This window comes from Ailuropoda melanoleuca, chromosome 1, assembly GCF_002007445.2.
Source record: "Ailuropoda melanoleuca isolate Jingjing chromosome 1, ASM200744v2, whole genome shotgun sequence".
Taxonomy (NCBI): Eukaryota; Metazoa; Chordata; class Mammalia; order Carnivora; family Ursidae; genus Ailuropoda; species Ailuropoda melanoleuca.
In genome coordinates, this window is record NC_048218.1 from 167,025,107 (window position 1) to 167,049,491 (window position 24,385).

Sequence of the window (24,385 nt, forward strand, 5' to 3'; positions counted from 1 at the left end):
TCTTGATTTGTGTGAATCAGGCATCAAATATCTGTACGTAAGCAGCCCCCAGGGCTGTGCTCAAAGCTCCTACTGGCCTTCTCTCTGTCTGCCTCAGCCACAGAAGAGTCTCATCAGAACGTATCCCTAAAGTCCCTTAAAAAGTTAAAAATTGAGCTACCCTATGACCCAGCCATCGCACTACTGGGTGTTTACCCCAAAGATACAGACATAGTGAAGAGAAGGGCCATATGCACCCCAATGTTCATAGCAGCATTGTCCACAATAGCTAAATCGTGGAAGGAGCCAAGATGCCCTTCAACAGATGACTGGATTAAGAAGCTGTGGTCCACATATACAATGGAATATTACTCAGCTATCAGAAAGAACGAATTCTCAACATTTGCTGCAACATGGACGGCACTGGAGGAGATAATGCTAAGTGAAATAAGTCAAGCAGAGAAAGACAATTATCATGATTTCTCTCATCTATGGAACATAAGAACTAGGAAGCTTGGTAGGGGAAGAAAGGGATAAAGAAAGGGGGGTAATCAGAAGGGGAATGAAACATGAGAGACTATGGACTATGAGAAACAAACAAACTGGGTACTTCAGAGGGGAGGGGGGTGGGGGAATGGGATAGACTGGTGATGGGTGGTAAGGAGGGCACGTATTGCATGGTGCACTGGGTGTTATGCGCAACTGATGGAGCATCGAGCTTTGCATCGGAATCCGGGGATGTACTGTATGGTGACTAACATAATATAATAAAAAATCATAAAAAAAAAGAAGAATGTATCCCTAAAAGGCTATAGCATTTCAGAGAAAGAAAAATATATATCCGACTGAGGACTCTGACAAGGCTTACGTAGAAATAGTCAGAGATGACATTTTAGAAAGAAGATCCAGCTCAGGCAATAGCCCAGAAGCAGAAAATAAGTTTGGTTTGTCTAGAATATAGATTGGGTAAGAGCACTAGATAAGAAGTATATTTCAACCGAATATGGTTTGTCCCCTGAAATTCTCCAAAGTAAAAGTAGTTAAGCCCTTGGATGTTTTAAGATTATTTCATTTCAGTGGATCAATACTAAGTAGTAAGTTAAAGTTATCTTCTATGGCTCATATGCCCCTACACAGGCTTATTAGCACTCTGTAACTCTGTATGACGTCAAAAGGGCTGTAGCCAGGGCACAGGGGCGCAAGGACACCTGGCTCAGTGGGGGTTCACAGACCAGGTTCAGCCCCTCGATGCTGACAGAATCCAAAGACAGAGAGACGAGTGGTGGTGAAACAAGAAAATAATGTATTTCAGTGAGACCAACGCCAAGAAGTCAGCAGGCTAACGTCTCAAAGATGGTCCAAAGTGCTGCAAATACTCCTGGGTTTAGATAAGGAAAATGTGGGACAAAGGCTGGTGGGTATGTGTGCTGGGCAGTAAAGGTCAGGTCGATCACTGTCTTGGGTCAGTTGTTCAGGGTCTTGCTGAAATCAGGGCAGTGAGTAGTTTCAGTTCCTATCAAGGAATGCTTTGCCTGTGGGGTCTTTTGCCTGAATTAAGAGTTAAGCAGGGAAAGAAGAACTTAATCAAAAAGTGTGGACTGAGGTCAAANCTTATGTTCCATAGATGAGAGAAATCATATGATAATTGTCTTTCTCTGCTTGACTTATTTCACTTAGCATTATCTCCTCCAGTGCCGTCCATGTTGCAGCAAATGTTGAGAATTCGTTCTTTCTGATAGCTGAGTAATATTCCATTGTATATATGGACCACAGCTTCTTAATCCAGTCATCTGTTGAAGGGCATCTCGGCTCCTTCCATGATTTGGCTATTGTGGACAATGCAGCTATGAACATTGGGGTGCATATGGCCCTTCTCTTTACTACGTCTGTATCTTTGGGGTAAACACCCAGTAGTGCAATGGCTGGGTCATAGGGTAGTTCAATTTTTAACTTTTTAAGGGACCTCCACACTGTTTTCCAGAGTGGCTGTACCAACTTGCATTCCCACCAACAATGTAGGAGGGATCCCCTTTCTCCACATCCTCTCCAACAATTGTTGTTTCTTGCCTTGTCTATTTTTGCCATTCTAACTGGCGTAAGGTGGTATCTCAAGGTGGTTTTGATTTGAATTTCCCTGATTGTTCTGCCTCTTTTCTAAGTTTGGGATCGCTTTTCTTCAGCAGAGGAGAGGAGATCAAGTGTGTGATAACAATGCCCAGGAAACAATAATCTTCTATCTTAAAAAAATTAAAAACCAGAGATTACTAGTACCGTATTAAAGGAAAAGGAAATAAAAATCATCAATAATCCTGTTAACTAGACAATCATCACTATGTCCCTGATCCTTGCAGATTTCTTCTATCCTTCTGTGACTAAAACTATATGCCCCGTGGGTGTTTGTTTTTAATTTAAAAAATGGGATCATGCATACAGGTATTTACTAACCTCCTTCTTTCCCTTAGAATTTCCCCTGGAATTTAAGCTCCTCGAAGCTGGGACCCAGCCTCGTTTGTCAGGTTCCTTTCCTGTGTCCTGGGAGGCACCTCCCATGCAGGCAGTAACTGAGACCGTGCTCTTGCTTTTATTTGCAGGTTGGCAGCCTAGATGGTTCCTTCTCTGTGGGGGGATATTATCCTATTATGATTCTCCTGAAGATGCCTGGAAAGGTTGCAAGGGGAGCATCCAAATGGCGGTCTGTGAAATTCAGGGTGAGAAACCAACAGATCTGTAGGTTTTCTTTTTCTTTCTGTCTCCCACTAAAAGAGCACTGGCCTCTGCGTGCCTTTCTCTGACGTTCTTACGGTACAAAGACACATAGTGTTATGTCCCAAAGAAAGCCTTGCAAATAAGACCTAAAACTGCAGCCAATTTTTACAAGGAGGTTGTTGAAGAAGTAGTCAAAATAAATGAGAGCAGTGTGCTTCACCACACATCTGATGCTCATTTTGTAGTCACTTGCTCACCTAAAGCCAGCAACTATGTGCAAAGCTTATTAAGTTGTTGTTTTTTTTTTTTTACTGCAGTGTCAAACACTTCTGTTTAGATCAGGGTGCATGCAGATCTTCTCACCACCACCACACACTTGAAACAAGCAAACACATAAAGACCCACAAATAGGTTTTACTTCTTGGTTTGGGGACATCTTGAGACATGGTGAGAAGATGTAGCTCTGAAACAGATTAGAAGAGAAACAGATTAGGAGGGTATTTTGCAGCCAGGTGGGAGGTGAAGGAGAGTGTGGTTTGCTTATTTCTTCTCCCAGAGGTCTCACACTTTTGCTCTAACTTGTGAAGGACAGTAGAAAAGGAAAAATACTGTGTTCTTTATTGCTTTCCAGTAAACCTAAGAAGATACAGAGGCGCACCCTTACTTGTTGGCATGCAAGCACTTTTTGGCCTCAGAGCAGTATTACTTCATACACATAAGCCAAAAGAGAGATTCAGTCTCTATTCCTATAAGGAGAATTGAGTGCTTCTTTTTTTAGTCTTGGTGATATGTTGGAGCCAGCCAGGGTTTTTCCTCTTCATCAGCAGAGGCATCGAGGAAGAGATAAATAAACTAGGGGAGGTGGTAAGGGCTAGCATCCTGTCTTGGAAGAAGCCTTTAGTGAGTTGAACTCAAGAATTTGGGAGGGATGGAGGCTACCCAGATAGGGCTCTTGTAGGTTTCTGACCTCCCTCTGCCTTGCTTCTAGTTCATTCTGTAGATAACACACGCATGGACCTGATAATCCCTGGGGAGCAGTATTTCTACCTGAAGGCCAGAAGTGTGGCTGAGAGACAGCGGTGGCTGGTAGCCCTGGGGTCAGCCAAGGCTTGCCTGACCGACAGTAGGACCCAGAAGGAAAAAGGTAAGTATCGATTGTCCTCTGGTCTGGGAACCTTGCGAATCACCCACTGGCATCTCTGGGTTCTCATATTTGTTATCTTGCCTCTGACCATCTAGCCAGCTTTTTGTATCATGCAAATGCCATATACCTCTGGAATTTAAACCACAGCCTGTATCTAACTCTTTTCTCTTAGTATATCATAATAGAGAGAGCACAGGCTTTGGAGACAGATACAGCTGGATTCAAATCATGGCTTTGTAGGTTACTGGCTTTTTTACTTAGACGTAGGTCACTTAATCTCTGTAATCCTCAGCTTCCTCATATTTTCAAAAGAGGGAATAACCTACGTTAGAAGGGTTGCCATGAGGATCAGTAATGATATGAAACTGTTTAGTACCTAGTCTGGTACAAAGTAGACCTTTGGTAAAGAAGCCTTGGATCAGGGTATTTTCTGCAGTAACACCCTGCTATCCCCTCCCTTTCCCTGGGGTGGGATGGATACTTAATTGTCAGGTTGCTACTGCTTAATGCTCATTAACTCAACATCATTAGGTCTCCTGAGAACCCTGGCACACCTTTCTATGTGGACTGGGGGAGGAGTGTGAGAGCTCACTGCCTGAGCCCTAGTGCCACCTTCCCAGCCCTCGACCCAGTATGTACACCTGAAGAGATTGGCGGGAGACAGGGGCCTCTTTCTCAAGACAGGTGTAGTAGATGTGCTTAACTCTTCAAGTAGACACAGGAAAATGGCCTCTTCCTTGGTTGTTTTTTAATGCTAAATCGGGAGCATATTCTAGACACTGTCAGCTTTGACTCAGATCAGGTTGTAACGTGCAGCTTCTTCATGGGAAAAAAACCAGAAGTGATAATGACTAGCTGAGCGCTCAGCGCCAGAGTAGCTGGAGTGCTGTGCTAATGAGGGAGCAGCAGGTGCACCGAGGGTGCCATTAGCCTTGATGGGTGGCATGCTGGACCAGTTCTGTGCGTTAATGAGCCATCTTATTAGTGCTAATTGCACGTCACAGAACAGTTTCCCAGTTTTGGGTACTGTTAGCAGGCAGATAGCTATGACCCCATTTTACAGATAGGGAAAACTGTGCAGCAGATGAAACCAAAACCCTGAACCCTTGACTCTGGTCTCAGTTCTGACATGAGGATATGAAAAGTATGCTGTATCCTTCTTCCTATACTGGTGATCATTCAGTATGTTGGCCCAAGAAATAATGTAGGTTACAAAAGACCAGAAATCTCCTTTTTCTGCTTTTCTTGCCCCCATTATCTTCATATGTATTTTATCTATAACACATACCATAAACATCTGACTTTAGATATAGGTTATATATTCCACTCTGTGGTATGCTAACTAGTAAATTGCTTATTCATTCTGGTAATTACATTATCATCATTTTGTTATTTAGAGTTTGCTGAAAACACTGAAAACTTGAAGACCAAAATGTCGGAACTAAGACTCTACTGTGACCTCCTTGTTCAGCAAGTAGATAAAACAAAAGAGGTGACCACAGCTGGTGTGTCCAATTCTGAGGTAAAATATTATTTGTCTTAATGACAGGAAAAGTAGCAGCAGATGTTGCTTACAGGTTATGATTACTCTCATACAGTCCTTGACTATTTTGGAATTTACTATTTTTTGGAGGAAAAAAGTAACAAAATTCAACGAAGGGAAGAAATGTGTGCATTTCAGCATATGGAAGCATATAGTTTTCCTTCATGGAATGAATTCAGGATTAATTAGTTGATAACATTTGGAACCTTTAACATTGGTGCCATTAGCCTAGCTGATATACTAAAATATGTTTCTCCCCACTTTTCATCACTTTATAAATACAGCCTTACCTGTCTAGCACAGCTACTTCTGCAGGTGTGGCTACTCACATGCCAACATCATGTCTAACAATAATGTGTACCTGTCACCCTTGATGAGACTGTAACAAGATTTTATTTATCTATTTATTAATTTTTTTAGTAAGCTCCACACCCAGCATGGGGCTTGAGCTCACCATCCAGAGATCAAGAGTTGCATGCTCTATGGACTAAGCCAGCCAAGTACCCCTGCTACAGAATTTTATTGGTGACATAGTAATTGTGCTTTACTATAGAGTAATGCTTTCAAAGATGGAGACACAGCTTTTTTTCCCTGCCCATTGTCAGTAGGGATTGCAGTTTTTAATGTTTGTTAATAAAGTTGTCATTTACTCTTCCTAAAACATGTATTAAAAGATCTATCTGGTGTTAGTCTGTGTGTTGAGTGGCTCATACTACTCAGGGAGGGTCTCTGCTCTATTCTCAGAATAGTTATAATCTGAACAACAATGCCTGTGAAATGAAGACTCTGTAGATTCTAATTAATGGTTGTAGTGGAAGAACATTATGCTACTAGTGGTATATGTGCTTTCAGTTCTTCCTATAAGGGTGATTGAACTCACTTTCATTCACTTCCTTTTGGGCTCTCTTATTCATTCAGCAACTGCCTGTTGTGTTTAAGACACTGTGCTGGGGGGGCGGGGGGAGAGCGATACCAAAAAAAACATTTCAGTCCTGCTCTTGGGATGTTTGCCATTCAGAGCAGTGACTCTCAGCCCAGAGCAGTTTTGCCCCCCCAGGAAACATTTGGCAGTGTTTGGAGACATTTTTGGTTGTCACGACTGAAGGAGTGCTATTGGCATCTATTGTATGGAGACTAGGGTGCTGCGTCACATCCTGCAGTAGGCAGGAGAGCTCCCCCACTGACGTCTCCCACTCCCAAAGTTACTCAGCCCCCCATGTCAGTCATGCCAAGGTAGAGAAGCCCTGACCTAACGGGGAAGGGAAAATGTGAACATAGCAATTTTTAATCCAAGAAGATGTTGAGAGTGCCCTGGGAACTTGCTAATGAAACTGTGGCTGAGATATTGTGATTTATATTAAGAAATATATATTTGGTCTTCATAAGAAATATATATTTGGCGGAGCTCCTAAAACCCTTGGAATTTCCTGTGATGAGAATGATAAAGTTGTCTTTTGTTATGTTAACGAGGCAACTTTTGGAAAGTACCTATGGATGGGGGCTGGTTGACCCAAGACCCAACCTTGTGATTAGAGGGTTGGAACTTTCAGACCCACCCAGCCACCCCACTCTCATCTCCTGGTAAGGAAGAGAGGCCGAAGATTGAGTTTAATCCCAATGGCTAATGATTTCATCAATCATGTCTGTGCAGTGTAGCCTCCATACCCCAAAGAACAAGGTTCAGAGAGTTCCTGAGTTGGTGAGCACATGGAGATTCGGGGAAAGTGGTGTGCTCAGAGAGCATAGAAGTTCTGAGCCATTCCCAGCTGCCTTGTCCTATGTATGTGTTTCTAGGTTGTATCCTTTTATAATAAACTGGCAATCTAGTAACTAGTAAAATGTTTCTCTGAGATCTGTGAGCGGCTCTAGCAGATTAATCAACTGAAAGGTGGGAGTTGGAACCTCCAATCTGTAGCAGATCAGTCAGAAGTGCAAGTGACCATCTGGACTTGCCACTGGTATGTGAAGTGTGGGGTGGGGAGCAGCCCTGTGAGATCTGACACTGTCTTCAGGGAGATAGTATCAGAATTAAATTGAACTGTAGGACACCCAGGTGGTGTCAGAGAATTGCTTGGTGGTATGGGAAAACCCACACATAATTGATGTCAGAATCATAGTGGTCCATAACCAGTGACATCGCCGGCTAGCTCGTTAGAAATACAAAGTTGAAGAAAATATAGAGGCCACTCTTAAAGAGAAAAATTCAACTGAGTAAATTTTTAAAATCTTATTGGCTTTATTCAGCGACTCATGAATCAGGCAGCATCTCATCTAGCAGATAAGAAAGAACTCTAAAAAGCCTTGAGGCTAGAGATTGCTATAGACCAAAGTGAGCAGGAACAACGAAGTTCTGCTGGGCATTAACTTATTGATTAAAGCAGGGTTACCTTCTTCACGTGGAGCAAAAGGAAGTCTTGGAGCCGGGTCAGGTAACTTGTGCTGAGTGGTTGACCTAGGCCTGCCTTTTTTGGGACAATCAGGCATAGAAACTGAAGTGTTTGGTTTGCTGATGTGAGGCTTATTAGCATGAGCGACTCCATCTTAGGCCCTGTCTGGTTTCTTTTATACCATTAAGATATGGGGCGCCTGGGTGGCACAGCGGTTAAGCGTCTGCCTTCGGCTCAGGGCGTGATCCCGGCGTTGTGGGATCGAGCCCCACATCAGGCTCTTCTGCTATGAGCCTGCTTCTTCCTCTCCCACTCCCCCTGCTTGTGTTCCCTCTCTCGCTGGCTATCTCTGTCTCTGTCAAATGAATAAATAAAATCTTTAAAAAAAAAAAAAAGATATGGTCACTATACTATCTAGTCAGGGTGTGGCCTCAGTTTCCTGAACAGCTTGTTAATATCAATATTCAGAGGAAAGACACCCCAAACAAGTAAAATAACTGGGAGAAAAGGTGATTAGATATTCAAAAGAATTCCAGTTGTTAAAAGCTCTTAAATTCATCTGTACCGAAATACAAAAACCCCATTCTGAAAGTAAATAGTGAATGATTTATGGTTTCTATTTCTTCTATTCTAGAACCTCATTTTTACTCAGGCAATGGGAGACATTTTTCCATTGATTCCACTGGTCTTCAGTCCATGTGATTCCCTGTTTCATGCCTGCCACCCTTATAGACTGGAAACTCCCTGAGGGCTCTGTGCCCAGCACTTGGGACAGTGCTAGCATGTGATGCTGTGGAATTGAAAGAAGTTGTTACCTTCAGCTGGAACAGTGGGGGGAGAGTGTGAAGGGTCAGATGGAGGCTTATATAGGGTTAGTAGATAAAGTTGACTCAGTATTTTCCTTTTGTAAATGATGTACATATTTGTCCAGCAAAATAGGTGGGTACATTATTACTACATTGTGGATAAAAACCTCTAAGGACATTCCACCATTGGGCTCCTTTTTTGGCAAAGTAAAGGCGTCTTCCACTTTTGTTGTTTTGTAGGAAGGAATCGATGTAGGAACTCTGCTGAAATCAACCTGCAATACTTTTCTGAAGACTTTGGAAGAATGCATGCAGATTGCAAACGCAGCCTTCACCTCCGAACTACTCTATCGCACTCCCCCAGGTTCACCACAGCTGGCCATGCTCAAGTCCAACAAGGTAAAAGCCAGCTCAGCTTGGCAGCAGCAGGACGTAACGAAAAGCTGAAAAGTTAAAAAGTGATGTAGTGAACCATGTTATCCATCACCCTTATCACCCTTTGGTGGCTGAGAAAGACGTTTTTTTAGTGGCCTCCCCTTTATGTCCACTTACATATTTCTGCCCTCAGTCCTTCATATCCATTTATTTTTAGCAGTTTTACCACCTAAACCTGTCTCTGATGTAGCTAGACTCCTTTCAGCCTCCTTGTCCAGTGAATCTTGCCAAGATTTGTGGTGACCTCCTAACTAGTTACTTTCAGCCTAATCCTTCCAGGCAGCCAACAGTATTTCTATTCATGACGTATAAACTGCACCGCTTTACCTAAACCTCTCAGTGCCTCCCTCATTGCCAAAGGTTAATGTCAGAACTTCTTGACCCATTCCCACACCCCCAGCCTCTTGCTCTGTCATTACCTGGCTGAACATACTAACTGCATATAGCTCCCCTGACATCTTCACACCATTTCCCAGCGCCAGGAATGCTGTTCTCCCTTGCCTTCCCCTCGTTAGCATTTCCCCATCCTTCAGTATGTAATCTCTCCTTCCCTGAATCCCTAAGTTGGTCTAGGAGCTCCTCTTCTCTGCATACCCATGTTTTAAGGTTACTCTTATTGAAATTACCTTAAGGGGAGGAACCTCTATACTGTTTATCTTTATACTTCTGGTGTCTGAAACAAGGCTGCATCATAATCTTTAATGAACATAACTAAAATTATGAGAAAGCCAACCACCAATGGTTTGGCTATGGTAATAAGATCCTTCAAAAGAGCCATCTTCCTTTTCCTTAGAAATGTGGGTACACTTATTTGAAAAAATACAAAGGACTGATTGAGATCAATGACTCTCTTCTTTTGGGAGGGTCTAAAATTGTTCCTGTTGAGTGGGGCAGTTGTGTTATGGTCATATTTACGACTTTTATATGTGATGAAACTTTAAATGTGCTCTGTTGGAAGTTTAACATGAAGCTTGAAGTTTAACTTGAAGTTTTTTTTGCTTCTTTTAAAGATGAAACATCCTATTATACCGATTCACAATTCTTTGGAAAGGTATAGTAACTCTTTTGGATTTTCCTTCTTTCTAGAAATAAATAATTTTTTATGGTTTGTTTAAAAAAGATAAGACTTTTTTTTTTTTTAAGATTTTATTTATTTATTTGACAGAGAGAGACAGCCAGCCAGCGAGAGAGGGAATACAAACAGAGGGAGTGAGAGAGGAAGAAGCAGGCTCCTAGCAGAGAAGCCTGATGTGGGGCTCGATCCCAGAATGCTGGGATCACGCGCTGAGCCGAAGGCAGACGCTTAACGACTGTGTCACACGGGTGCCCCCCAAAAAATAAGACTATTTTGATCATGATTTGAGATAATACCAGAAGGAAACAGTATCTGATTTTCCTCTTTGGGGTGAGCTTGAAGCAGTGCAGACCTTTCACTCAGCACAGACTACCTGTAAAGATGTTTTCATTTTCCCTCAGGTATGGATGGACATACCCACCACATGTAGTAGCTTTTAATTGCCGAGGGTTGGAACCTCCTCTCTTGTGGAGGAGTCAGGCATTGACTTAAATGTGCTTTTATCCAGAAAAGATAGTACTATTTTGTTTTATATAAAAATAAAAATGTTAGGTAGCCTTACAGGTTAAAAAAAAAAACTTAATATCAAAATCTAAACTATTTCTTCCTCTAATTGCTCCTTCAATTTTAGAAAAAAGTACACATCTACATCGTTGTGTTCCTATTATTTGGGGTCTGTCTTTAGTTATTATTTAATATAAGCATTCCCGTATTTTGACATACTCTATATATTTGTCCTTTCAAATTTTTTAACATTTCATCTCTTTGTATACTATTGTTTGCTGTAGTACAGGGATTGTTCCAATTTGTTTACCATTTTTATCTTGTTCTAAATATTTCTACTAGAAAAAATTGTAGACTTTTTTCTCATGACATTTCCTTAATAAACACCTACGTTTTTAATTGCTAAGTTGAAATACGGCATTTCTTTAGAAAACAAATGCTTTTCCTGCAGTCACCATATAGCTTGGGCCCTTTCCCATTGTTTTTATTAGGAGAAAATATTTTTGTTCTAGTTCAGTTGGGTCTAATCACTTATAATAAGATGTTACGATTGTCCCTTTAACAGAATTAGCTGTTCCACTTGCGTGTTAAGTAGCCTTTTCTGGTACCCCGAAGAGAAACAGATCCGCAGAAGTATCCTGTGTCCTCCTGGGTTTTTTTCTGTCAGACATACTTTGTAGGGAGTATTCTCCCCTGACCACAGCATGTAGCTTCTAGATAGTTAACTGACAGGCAAACATAGGAGGAGTGGCCAGTGATTTTGAGAGCTGAAGAGAGAAAAACTTCCCAGGGAGAAGCTGAGGAAAGTGAGAAAAGTGTTAAATGTTTATGTGTAGAAAGCTGGTTGAAAACCAAAGAGCTGTCAATGACTATTTCCTGTTGCTGGTGGGGAGCAGGAAGTCTGAGTCACCTGAGGGTCCACGAGAAGCCGGGAATGGCTTTTTGATTTCAGAACCTCAGTTTGGAGACCGGCCTGCTCCCATCACGGGCAGATACCTGTCTAGGAGGCAGGAAGCTGAGAGGTTTGGCTGATTCAACAATACTGGTTTTTAATCACTGTTAAAAGGAGTTGGTGCTTGTGAACCCCTCCCCCTTTCTCAGAATAAGATGTACCTAGGCAGTCTATTTAAGACCAAATAATTGGACTTTTTGGCTTTTCCCCTTATAAAAAATTTTCAGGCAAATGGAGCTAAACAGTTGTGAAAATGGATCTTTACATATGGAAATAAATGCTGATGAAGAAATCCTAATGAAAAGTAAGAGCTCCTTATATTTGAAACCTGCAGAGGTAGATTGCAGCATATCAAGTGAAGAAAATACAGATGATAATATAACAGGTAAAAACAAAAATAAAGTCTGAAGCAAACTGTTGAGCCCAAACCATTGATCTTGGGAGTTTGATTGTTTATTCATCATGTGACACTTGATAGGGCTTGCCCTCAAGACAGTATACTAGTAGCTCCCAAGGCAGACGTTAGCTTGATGACACAGGTCACTTGACCACATTGTGCCATCCCATCCGACCCAGCGTTGAAAAGGCAGAATGAAGAGGATTTTTCCCACTCATTGTTCTTATCTGTGATGTCTGTGGGCTGCTGTGAGCACCAGATGTCTGTGCTGACTTTGTAGAAAATATGAGTACTTCACTGGCCTTCTACTCTAAGTTTCAAGATCCTTTGAACTTAAACTATGATGTCAGACTTAACGGTGTAAAAGTGTGGCAGTTCAGGTTGCTCTCCTGGTTTCCAGTGAGGCCAGAGGTTTTCACCCAGACTTCTCTGTGTCCGTCAAGCCTGAGTCCCACATCTCAGGTAACAGCTTATAGTTGAAAATGCCACCCTTTCAAATTTGCTAATTCCATTGGCTCTAACCACTAAAACCAGTTTCAGATCAGTCCAAGACAACAGTATTAGAGCTTTTGTGTTGTAAGTGTTTAATAAATATTTTGAAAATAAAATTTTAAACAAATTTCTTGCTCATCTCCCCTGAAATAAGAGACCTTGTTTTTTCCAGATTAGTTGGGGGAAAAGAAGCTGCATTTCGTAGCTGTTAATCTGAGGCAGGCAATCCGCTGAATCACTGAAGTCTTATCCCTCGAGTAAATAATAAAGATAGAAGAATTTTTGTGGAAGCAGTACTGTTATTTGACCAATAATTTTACTTCTAAAAATTTGTCTCCAGGGAATCTCTGTGTCTCTGTGTCTCAGGGAATATCTGTGGACAGAGATATTCTTTATGACATTACAATTGATTCTCATGACTCACGGTTGTGGTCTATAAAGTTGTGTTCCATAAAGTTACTGCAGACACTGAATTAGCAAATACTGAGCCATAGCTTCTAGGGGAAATACAGTTTGAGTCCTACAAACCTCTGTTCACATTTTGGTTGACTGATCAGTGTATAGACTTGTTTTATGTGTGTTTCTGTTTAAAGACACCTTATTTAGTATGTAATGTTGATTCATTAACATTGATCCCACAGCCAGCAGTACTGTAACTCGTGCCTGAGTGAAGCTTACCTGACACATGTATTTTCTCCATAAGGCGCATCACAGTCTTCTCACACTTAGGAACAGTAGACAGCACTACATTTAGAGGCACCTGTAAACAGTAAAATCAATAACAAAATGCACAAAGCATGACCTTGCATAAACACACTTGTGTATAGTATAAGAACCGAAGCGAGAAGGCAGCTTGTTACCTTGTTTGACCTTAGCCCACAGGCGACTCAAATTTTTCACCATCCACACATGTTTAGAAATCACTGCAAACATGCCACAAGAGTTGATTTTAGGATTACAAATAAACTATCATGAGAAGGCAAATTCTCAAATACAGACTACACTAATAATGAGGATCGACTGTATTGATAACATTAAAATTTTAGAAACCACCTAAGTGCCCTCCATATGAGCTTGATGCAGTATTACATGGTCATTAAAATCACATTTTAAAGAGTATTGAATGGTAATGAGACTATTACTGATAAACTGTTGAGTGAAAACAAGCAGGATACAAACCTACATATTTAATTTAAACCCAATTTTGTTTTTGTGTGTATATGTGTGTCTATATAGCATTTCACTGATTTTTATTTCTGTAAACTTTTCTGTTTTAGAAATATTCAACAATGAATATATATTAATTTTTATAATATATAAATAATAGTTTAGTAATAGGTATTTTCTGTGTGCAGTCCAAGGTGAGATTATGAAGGAAGAAGGAGAGGACAACGCGGGAAATCATGACAGCAGCTTGGCACAGCCTGCATCAAACTCCTCAAGTAGCTCTCCGGAATCCCACTGGGAAGAAGGCCAAGAAATCATCCCAACTTTCTTTAGTACCATGAATACCAGGTATTCTATACTTTCTAAAATCAGTGACAGTTGAATACCAGCCTCCCTTCTGGAAAATCAGTCACGGTGTTCCTCTCAGGTGATGGCATATTCTAACAGAACAGAGGATATGGTACACCAGGTATCTGCTTTATCTTTCTGAAACAGTGGGGAATTGGATTATCAGACTATACTCTGAACACATTTTAGCTTGCTTTGGTAGATTATCTTTGGGAAATGATTTTATTGGACCATATTATAATAGAACAATCACTGAAATCAGGCCAAATGACTTGTTGTACAGAGGGGCATGTTTTCATGACAACCTCAACTGCAGAGAATGTTAATGTTGTATTTTCAATCTTTCCCCTTCTGTATCACCAAATTGTTTAGCTTCAGTGACATTGAACTTCTGGAAGACAGTGGCATTCCCACAGAAGCATTCTTGGCGTCATGTTATGCTGTGGTTCCAGTATTAGGTAAGGTTACTGCATTTGTCTTAAATACATTAGTCTCTAGAATCTGTCTCACTGCTGTTATTTTGTAGTAGAAATATCCTGAACCATATGTACAGTGAAATGACTCTCCTTGGCTACCTCTCCAAATCACCAGCCACATACAGTTAAAACTATATGACCTTGAGCATTATTGCATATTTCCTTTTTATTCCTACCTATGATTAAGTATTGACCACAGAATAGTGTAAGGAAAAAAGGGAATTTTTTTTTCGAGAAATCATACTTAAAAGCAAGAATGAAAGTAGTTGAGGGACAGACCTTCAAATGCAATGGTATAATGAAAAAATTTTACCAGTTAAAACATTTTTTCAAAGATTTAAAAATATATGTATAAATTTAAGTTCAAATTACATTTACTTTTTATGTAGAGTCAGTAGAACCAGGCATCACTAATGTGTTGAAATTTGTTTTATGACCTATTTAGCTGTGCATCTTTTTTGAATTCATTTTTTAAAATTTTACATATCTTTTTTTGAAATTGAGATATAACTTACATAGAACTTAAGAATTCAGTAAGTTTTGACAAACACATGTACCCCTATGTAATCCATATCCCTATCAAGATGTAAAATGTTTTCATCACCCCAGAATGTTCCCTGTACTAGTCAGCCTGCAAAGATCACCCAGCTCAAGGCAACTATTTTACTGATTTCTGTCACCATAGATTAGTTTTGCCTTTTCTAAAGTCTCATATAAGAGAATCATACTATCTACTCTTTTGCATATGGTGTTTTTCTCTCAGTATATAATGTCTTCATCCTCGTTGTTACATGTATCAGTAGTTCATTCTTTTTATTGCTGAATAGTATTCTACTAAATGAATATACAGTTTTATTCATTCTTCTATTGATGGATGGACATTTGGGTAGTTTCTTTTTTGGGGCTATTATAAATGAAATTGCCCTGAATATATTTGTGTCTGTGGGTTTATTTTTTCATCTCTTGAGTAAATACCTGAGAGTAGAATTGCCAATTCATTGGGTTCATCTGTTTAACTTTATAAAAAGCGATTACACAGTCATACAGTTCCAACAGCAATGTATGAGTATTCTGGTTGCTTCACATCTTCACTAATACTTGGTGGTATTGAGGTTTTTGGTCTGGCTATTCCTCTGAGTGTTTAGTGGTATTATTATGGCTTTAACTTGTGTTGGGGAGGAAGAAATTTACTCTGCCCTCAAGGTCCTTCTGGCTGGACCAAGAATCAAATTGATATGAGACAGAATAGCATGAGAAAATCAGATTTAATTCCATACATATGGAGAATCCACACAGACATGAAATTCCAAAGACAGGGAACATGAGGCTTATATGACATCCTGACCTAGGGAAAGGGATAGGGGCTTGGGGGTGGGGATATAAAGGGGAGGAAAACCATTAGTAGGAAGATGAGAGGAGATGGTTGGAAAACCAAGGCTGCCCTGTTATGCACATAAGTTTCTTAAGTAAAGAGGAATCTGTTAATTGCACTCTTCCTGGGACAGGCTTTCCTTTCCAAAGTAAATTTAAGCAGTCATGGGGAAGTCAAAGAATTTTTCCTGAATCTGCTGGGTTTTGATTGCTTTTAACTCAAAATAATCCTCTTGTTCAAGTGGCCCACCTTGGGGTGCCCTTGTCCTCTACACTTCCCCGATGACTAATGATGTTGAGTGCTTTTTTATATAATTATTGGCCATTGCTATCTCCTTCATTGTGAAGTCTTTTCAAATCTTTAATCCATTTTTAAAAGTTGGTTAATGTTCTTTGTATCAAGTTGTAAGCATTCACTATATATTCTCAAAAGCATTCCATTATATGCATTATGAATGTTTTCCCCCAACTATGGCTTTCTTTTCTTGATGTCTTTGAAGAGCTGTTTTTCATTTGCATGAAATCCAATTTATCTGTTTTCTTTCTTTTATAAAAATTAGTACTTCTGGTGTCCTAAGAAATCTTTGTTTACACCCAAGATCATGAAGATATTCTCATGTGTTCTCTGTTCCCTTTGGTCTTGATTTTATGTTTACATTTATACATCTTGGCATTAGTTTTTGTATATGATGTAAGGTAAGGGTTGAGATTTTTTTTTTTTCCTTATGATATCTGGCTGTTCAAAGACCATTTCTTGAAAAAAACATTATTTTCCCTTTTATATTATTTTGGCAGCTTTGTTGAAAATCAGTGGACTTTTAAGGTGTGGGTCTGTTTCTGCACTCTGTCTTCTGTCCCAGTGGTCTGTTTATTTTTTTTTTATGCTAATACTTATATTGTCTTAATTACTGTGCCTTTATGATAAAGCTTGAAATCAGGTAATGTAAGTCTTCCAATTTTGTTGTTCCTTTTCAAGATTTTGGCAATTGTAGGTCCTTCATAGGTCCATATAAATTTTAGTTTTCCAATTTCTATTTAAAAACCTATTGGGATTTTGATTAAGATTTTATTGAACCAGTAAACCAATTAAGAGGAAGTTTACATCTTAAACAATTTTTAGTCTTCTAATCCCAGAGCATGCTATATCTCTCTGTTTATTTAGGTCTTCTTTATTTTCACAATGTTTTGTATAGTTTTTAGTGTAGAGGTTGAAGTAGGAAAGATGTTAGGGTTCGAAGCCGACGGCCAAGAAAGAATTCTTGAGAGGTCTTTGGTGCAAAAAGGTGGTTTTATTAAAGCACAGGGACCGAACCAATGGGCAGAAAGAGCTGCCCTGGGGTCATGAGGAGTGGCCCATTATAGACTTTCAAGTTGGAAGGGGGTTAAGGATAGCTTAAGTGTCTAAAGAATTTTGGAAGCAAGAATTCCAGGACCTTTCAGTGCATGAAATCTCATTCAGAAACGCGTAATTGTTGAGTTTTACACTCAAGATGAAAAGTATAGTCCAGCTGTGAGAAAGGTTCTAGCTGTTGTCAGGAAAAGGTCATTTATTACCGTCTAATAAAGCCTTAGTCATGAGACCCTTCAGATGTGATCGGTGGGCAATATGCTTGGGAGATGATTAACAACACGTTTCTTGGGGGGTTAGAGATAAAGGAAGTTTCCAAAGGAATTTTTATATGTTAAAGTAGACTTACAGGATTCTGGGGAGGGGGGTTGTTCCAGCTAGGATTGCCTTTTGCTCTTAGCAAAGTATTAACATTGAGGCAGTTGAGTCCCTAGAGGAATGTCACTCTGCCTTGTTTCAAGAATTTATCAGTGGGCTCTAGGTAGTACGGAAATTAATAATTTTTCTTCTGCCTTTGTTTCCCACATTAGAGGTCTTACACATTTTTTGTTAGGAATACATTTTAAATTTTTATGATTCTTGATGCTATTGTAAAGAGTATTTATTTTTCCAATTGTTTGTTGATAGCATACGGATACAACTGACTTTTGTGTTTGAGTAGTTTTTTATAATCATGAATGAGTTAATTTTATAAAATACATTTTCAGCATTTATTGAAATTGTGGGTTTTTTCCTGTAGTTTTGTTAATATAGTACATTACATTGTTTGAATGAATTTACATCTATTATCTTGCTGTTTGTTTCTACCATCTTGCTATTTATCTTCTATTTGTCCTATCTGTTCTTTGTTCCTTTTTTCTTTCTTAAATGCTAGCCAATTAATCAATTATTTTTTACTCTATTTTATTTCCTTTTTTAGCTTGTTAGCTACACATATTTGTTCCTGTCTCCACTCCCCTTTTTTTTCCCAATCAAGTATTTTTTAGAATTCTATTATTTTTTCTCTTCTGGCTTTTTAGCTATACCCATTTGTTATTTGTTTAGTTGTTCTTGTCCCACAGAAATATTTGAACCATATATATGATTTTCAGTTTTCTAGCAGGCACATTAAATAGTAAAACAAAACATAAAACTATTTTTTAAACTAATTTCAATAATATATTTTATATAACCTAGTATATCCAACATATTTCAATATGTAATCGATATAAAGGAATCGTTAATGAGATATTTTGTATTCTTTTTTTGATACTGAGTCCTTGAAATCTAGTATGTATTTTGTGATGACTATCTTAGAAGCCTTTGAAACTTATGTTTGGAAAATGATTTAAAAACAAAAAATAAAAGTTTTGGGGAGAAAAACGTGCTAAATTTTTTGTTACTATAAAAATATTGGCCACTTAAGAAAATTGCTTTTTCAAAGATGTTTTCAATCTTTTCTTCTAGACAAACTTGGCCCTACGGTGTTTGCTCCTGTTAAAATGGACCTTGTTGGAAATATTAAGGTGAATATACTAGCATGTCTCTATGGAGACCATACATGTGGAGGGAGTAGTGCATGAAATCTCTTTCCAAACACGTGATTGTTGAGTTTTATACTCAAAATGAAAAGTATAGGCCAGCTGTGAGAAAGGTTCTGAGGCAGAAAAAAATACTTTAAAAACAGTATTTTAAAGCCTTGAGACTATTTAATTTTAGCTTAAGCCTCATAAAAGTGCTCAAACAAGAACACATTACCTTGAAAATGTAAGAAAGATAATAGAGGCTTAATTTATTTTGATTTCCTAAAGGCCTGCTTGACAAGCTTGTCAGTCTCCGTACTATACTGATTTACTTGATAGCTTTAGCATTTTTAAGTTAGATTGTTTCCCTGCTTTTCCTGCAGAAAGTAAACCAGAAGTATATAACCAACAAGGAAGAGTTCACCACCCTCCAGAAGATAGTGCTGCATGAAGTGGAGGCCGACGTAGCCCAGGTTAGGAACTCAGCTACAGAAGCCCTCTTGTGGCTGAAGAGGTGAGGCAGCTGGGATGGGGCAGCGGTTGAAATCCGACTCAGTTGAAATGCTACCAGCAAAGAAAGTTATGCAAAGACTACTTTTGAGTGGAGGAGCTAACCCAGTAGCCTTTTCTAAAAGGCCTGATGAACAGAATGCCAATTCTTTTTTTTCCTCCCTTCTGATGAACAGTGATAATATTAACAGTATATATAAGATAGGAATCTTAAAGGATGGTAGAGTTGACTGGTTCTCTTTAAGTCAGTGGATCACAAACCAGTAGCATCCAAATCACCTGAAGGGCTTTCTTCAGAACACAGATTGCCCTGCTCCAGAATCAGACTCAGTAAGTCTGGAGTGGGGGCCCAGAAATAGCATTTCCAAAAAGTTCCCACTGGTCCTTGGACCACTTTTTGGAAACCACTGTTTAGGTAGATCAGATGAGAAGGGCCTAGACTAAACTAAAAGGAAATGACAGGGAAGAAAGTCAGAAAGGACTGCCATGTGATTTGACCTGTTTGTTGCTATATAAGACACTGATGTCTGCCATTTCTTTATACCCATTCAGTATAAGTAAACTTTGAAAATAATATTTCTTCCTCTTTTTTGTTTTAGAGGTCTCAAATTTTTGAAGGGATTTTTGACAGAAGTGAAAAATGGAGAAAAGGATATCCAGACAGCCTTGAGTGAGTATCCTTTATGCTTTGATCGTTCCATTGAATAAGATGTGGAATGGAGACCCCTAGAGGAGGAGACAGGGTATAGGGGGAAATTTCTGCTTCTGCAGAGTTGATTTTGTTTCTTTTCTGTTTCATTATTGTTTGTTTCCTACATGCTCTGTTAAAAAAATATGAGATGGTGACCTCGTAATGTAGATCTAACTTATTAAAAATCAGTATATCTTAAAGAAGAGCTAAATTAATGGAGAGCCATCTCTTAATAGGAAAGCCTAATATTTTTAAGAAGTGAGTCTTCCTAAATTAATCTTCAAATACAGTGCAGTTCTCCAAAATCAGGATCCCAAGAGAAGCTAGTTTTAGAGACCATAACAGGGAGGGTTTGGGGAACCCTGGGAATTTGCTCTGGAGTGAGACAAAGGGTAGATCATCATTGTCATCATCTTGTACTCCTCAGATGCCTCGTGTTTGTAGTGGTAGAGCTGAGACCAGGATGAAGGCCTTGGTCAAAGGTCATCCTGTATCTCCAGCATCTTATAATGCGGGGGCTGGAACCTTGTAAGGTGCTTAGGAAACACTGGGTGGGTAGGTAGATAGGTGGATCTATCAAATCAGTTTTGGAAAACATGAACTTGGGAGCATCCTCGTAAGTGCTCTTGACGGAGTGGCTGAACTTGCACTCTTCACCTAAGAGAAATTCTCCCAGCGTGGGCCTTGAGGCATGGGGGACGGGGGAGTGGATATTGAAATTCCATATTACTTTGAAGCCCTATATTACTGTGAGGTAGAGAAGCACATGGTCAAGCTCTAAGTAGCCATGATTATAAATAATGAAGTGAATGAATTAGATGCTTCTGTTGTGGAAGTATTCACTGCAGCATTTTGTTGCAATCAGAAGTGAGCTCTTCCTTCTGTTAATCTTCCCTCTGGGCCATGAATCCTGAGGGATTCTGCCCCATGTAACTTTCTCAGGCCTTCCTATCTAGCAACTTGCTGATATTCTGTGAAACAATAAAAACTTTTTTCTGTAACACTCTATAAGAATTTAGACAACCTAATCCTTACATCAATCCATTTGTACAGATTAAGTAGCCAAAATTCAGAGAGATTAAAATACATGCTAAGGGCACAAAAGATCTGAACCAGAGTCATTTTGGAGTGAGTGTCACAACTCCTCATTTCGGGGCACCTGGGTGGTTCAGTCGGATAAGTGTCTGCCTTCAGCTCAGGTCATGATCCCAGGGTCCTGGGATTGAGCCCCACATCAGACTCTCTGCTTAGAGAGGAGCCTTCTTCTCCCTCTCCCTCTGACTGCTGCTCTGCCTGCTTGCCTGCTTGTGTTTTCATGTGCTCCCTCTCTCTCTGTCAAATAAATAAATAGAATCTTAAAAAAAAAAAAAAAGTCTTCATTTCTCCCACAAAACATCTTCTCCACCATCCCTGGGCTACCTGTATTTTTTGGGCTTCTCATGTGAAATTCTCATGAATTTCTAGGACAGTCTTTTGTGTTCTCCCCACGTGTCCTGATTTCAGTACTAAAAGTATTTTCACTGTAACTATTCATGCCCCCTAATCAGCATCATGGAACTTTATGACTTGTGGACTGATTAAGATCATGGGCTCTCTGGATTCCACCACTTGATAACATTGTGTCATTAGGCAATTTTCTTACCCTTTCTGTTTCCCTGTTTCCTCATCTATAAAATGGGAATGATGATACCATTTCCCTAAAATCATTGTTGTAAAGATTAAATAGATTCATGCACATAAAAAGATCAGTAAAATGGTACATAATAAATACTTAGTAGAGGTTAACTTCTCTTGTTTATGTTTTCATCATCATGACGTAAGAAGTTGATAACTTTTGAGAAAATGGGGTTTATTTGTCCCAATCAGAAATGAGAAGTTTACAAAGCTCTGGTGCCAAGCCAGAAATTTCTCTCCATACACACTTCTTAGCATGGAAATTTCCCACAGGGAGGAAGACTCCTCTACTGCAGGAAGTCCAGAAGCTATGGGATTCAGCAGTGTGCCTCCTAGGCTCCAGCAGTCACACAATGCTCTTGCTTTGCTGTGGCTGTCTGTGTGATGGAGCAGGCGACTGCTGACCTCATTCACCCCTCCACTGGTGTGGGGGCAGGATAGACCCCAGCTGCTTCTTGGACACTCAGGGAAAAAGAAAAGCTTGGCCCCTGGAGGGCGGGAGGAAGTTGAGGATATCCCCTTTCTGCCATACCTCTGCCCCAATTCTGTCCTTGTTTTTTCACTTTCTGTGTCCCTGGAGTCTGGACCTTCCTGAAGAGAGAGGAGACTAGAAGGCGAAATACCGCTTCAAAATCCGAATAAGCGCCATCAGTCTCAGCTCTTCCTTTCCTCTCTCCCCCTTCAGCACTGTTTTCAATGGGAGGGAAGCGAGGGCTGTAAACTTGAGATTTTCGTCCTAATATGCAGGATTATTTCAGAACTTTTCATGATTTAAATCCTAGTTTTGCTTGTCGGGGTCCCTAGTTTGCTGCCGCTGTTCAGTGTGAAGAGAAGTTCTAACCACCTACCGTCCCCTCCAGTTGTAGACACAACAAGCTCTGTGCATACAAATACAGCTTTATGAGAAGTGTTTACACATTAACTGCTTAGAACCCGTGGGCTCCTTGATGAGGATTTCTCTGGCTCAAAGCTTCTCTTCTCATTTTGAAATCATAGCCTGTATAAGTAGAACTGATAACTTGTCTAAACTGAGGGAGTTTAGGAATGTATCCAAAAGAAAGGGTTTATGCCTATATTTATATAGGCAAATTAGCTTGCATGTTTTAGGTTCTAAAATTGAATTTGAATTATTGTAATAGCAGCTACTGTTTATAGAGAACCCAGTGTAGGAATGACACTAGGTTCTTGAGAAACATTTCATTTAATCTTCCAAATACTCCTTTTTGACAGTGAGTAAACTGAGGTCTAGAGAGGATAAATACCTTCCCAGAGGTCTCAAATCTAAAACAGTGGTTCTCAAAATGGTACAAGGAGAGCATCTTCATTACCTGCAAACTTATTAGCAATGGAGGCTTCCAGGCCCTACCCAGCACCTGCTGATAAAAACTCCCTGGGGATGGATCACAGCAATCCATGTTAAGGTGATTCTAATCCATGTCAAAGTTCTAATCCATCCCACTCAGTAGAGCTAGGACATTGAAGCCAACTTGTCACTAGGCTACATTTTGATTATTTGGGAATTTTGATTGCTTCTGAGTGATTAATGAATAAAATGAAATAAAAACACTGAGATCAGTGCCATAGCATCAGTTAATTTTGCCTCCTTTTCATGGTAATTAGCTAGTTCTCCAGTAATAAAATTTTTCCTAACTTAGAAACAGTAGGATAGTAGGGGTAAATTAAGGATAAACCTTGACTGGCACTCCCAAATTTAAAAACACTGCTTAAGAAAGGTTTTGAGGTAAATGTTCATAAAACTTACATAATCTTAGTGGCCTTGAAAATGAGAGGTGATATATAAAAAATCCTAAATGACACAATGGAAACCTTGACATCTATTAACTCTCTGGAGAATATATGTATAGTCATTGTATTGCTGAAGTTCTGTGACCTAGAATGAGTTCCCAGCGTCTGGAAAGAGGCCTTAGGCTTTATACTGCTCCCTTTTGCATTTGAACCATCACTTGGATTTCCTATCATGATGGTCAGAGTGGACAGTTCTTGGTGGGCTCATATCAGGAGCTGCTGTGAACCCTTCAGTGTCCTATGGCATTCTCTAGAGTTCATTCTAAGGGAAGAGTTAGGTCCACAGGCAGATATGTTGAATGGTCTCCCGTATAGCTGAGCCCCTCCACTGGCAGATGCCACATCAAAAAGAGCTTTTGGAAAGCCTCCTTGTAAGTAGAAGGCAGAAAAGTTGCCCTGGCATTTCATGCATCATTTTGCTAAATGTTACACACTCTGCGCTGTCCCCTCAGCGGGACAGCATATTGCCGCATCCCTCACCTCAGAATGATTCCATAAACATCAGGTACACGCTCACCCAACCAAGATCTTTAGCACAGAATGGGAAAATTTGTAATAAGATGCTGAGTTATGTATTTAATGTAAAAGGCTTTCCTGGACAAGGAGGGCTCTGTGAGAGAGCTAAAGTCAGAACTCATGACCTGATACCTTCAATCAAATCATAACTTGACTAGTTATTCTGAAAATACTGTGGAAGAGGAATCAAGTCAAGCCCTCTCCCAAACTGCTCGCAGCATGTGCGTTTCTTGAATGGCCGCCTTGGCTTATAATACATGTTTTTTTCTTGATAATGCATCAAGTTAACAAAGAGTATCTCTGGGTACTCGTTTCACTTCTATCCATCGGTTATTGATTTAGCTTTTCTTGATACAATTCATTTTGCCTGAAGCTTAGTCATTATTAAAGAATACTTTCCTAGTTAGCTCAGTTTTTTTGTTATTTTTTTTTTATTATAGATATTTCAGGCATTTAACAAACATTTACCACTTGACCAAATACATAAAACAGTTCAATACTGTATCCATGTACCACCCCTTGGCCCTGTTATTCCTTCCATTCTCCAGAGAAGATC

The 24,385-nt window shown here is 39.7% G+C and overlaps 1 protein-coding gene across 1 annotated transcript in view; it reads left to right on the forward strand.

Moving 5' to 3' along the window:
* Positions 1-24,385, forward strand: part of PLEKHA8 (pleckstrin homology domain containing A8) — a 54,364-nt gene that overhangs the window by 15,888 nt on the left and 14,091 nt on the right. Inside the window, exons 2-12 of the mRNA XM_002919264.4 lie at positions 2,571-2,687; positions 3,674-3,829; positions 5,227-5,351; positions 8,806-8,964; positions 10,011-10,051; positions 11,759-11,916; positions 13,776-13,935; positions 14,308-14,393; positions 18,577-18,635; positions 19,016-19,146; positions 19,742-19,812. Coding sequence (XP_002919310.2) covers positions 2,571-2,687; positions 3,674-3,829; positions 5,227-5,351; positions 8,806-8,964; positions 10,011-10,051; positions 11,759-11,916; positions 13,776-13,935; positions 14,308-14,393; positions 18,577-18,635; positions 19,016-19,146; positions 19,742-19,812 — 1,263 coding nt within the window. The remainder of the gene's footprint in view (positions 1-2,570; positions 2,688-3,673; positions 3,830-5,226; positions 5,352-8,805; positions 8,965-10,010; positions 10,052-11,758; positions 11,917-13,775; positions 13,936-14,307; positions 14,394-18,576; positions 18,636-19,015; positions 19,147-19,741; positions 19,813-24,385) is intronic.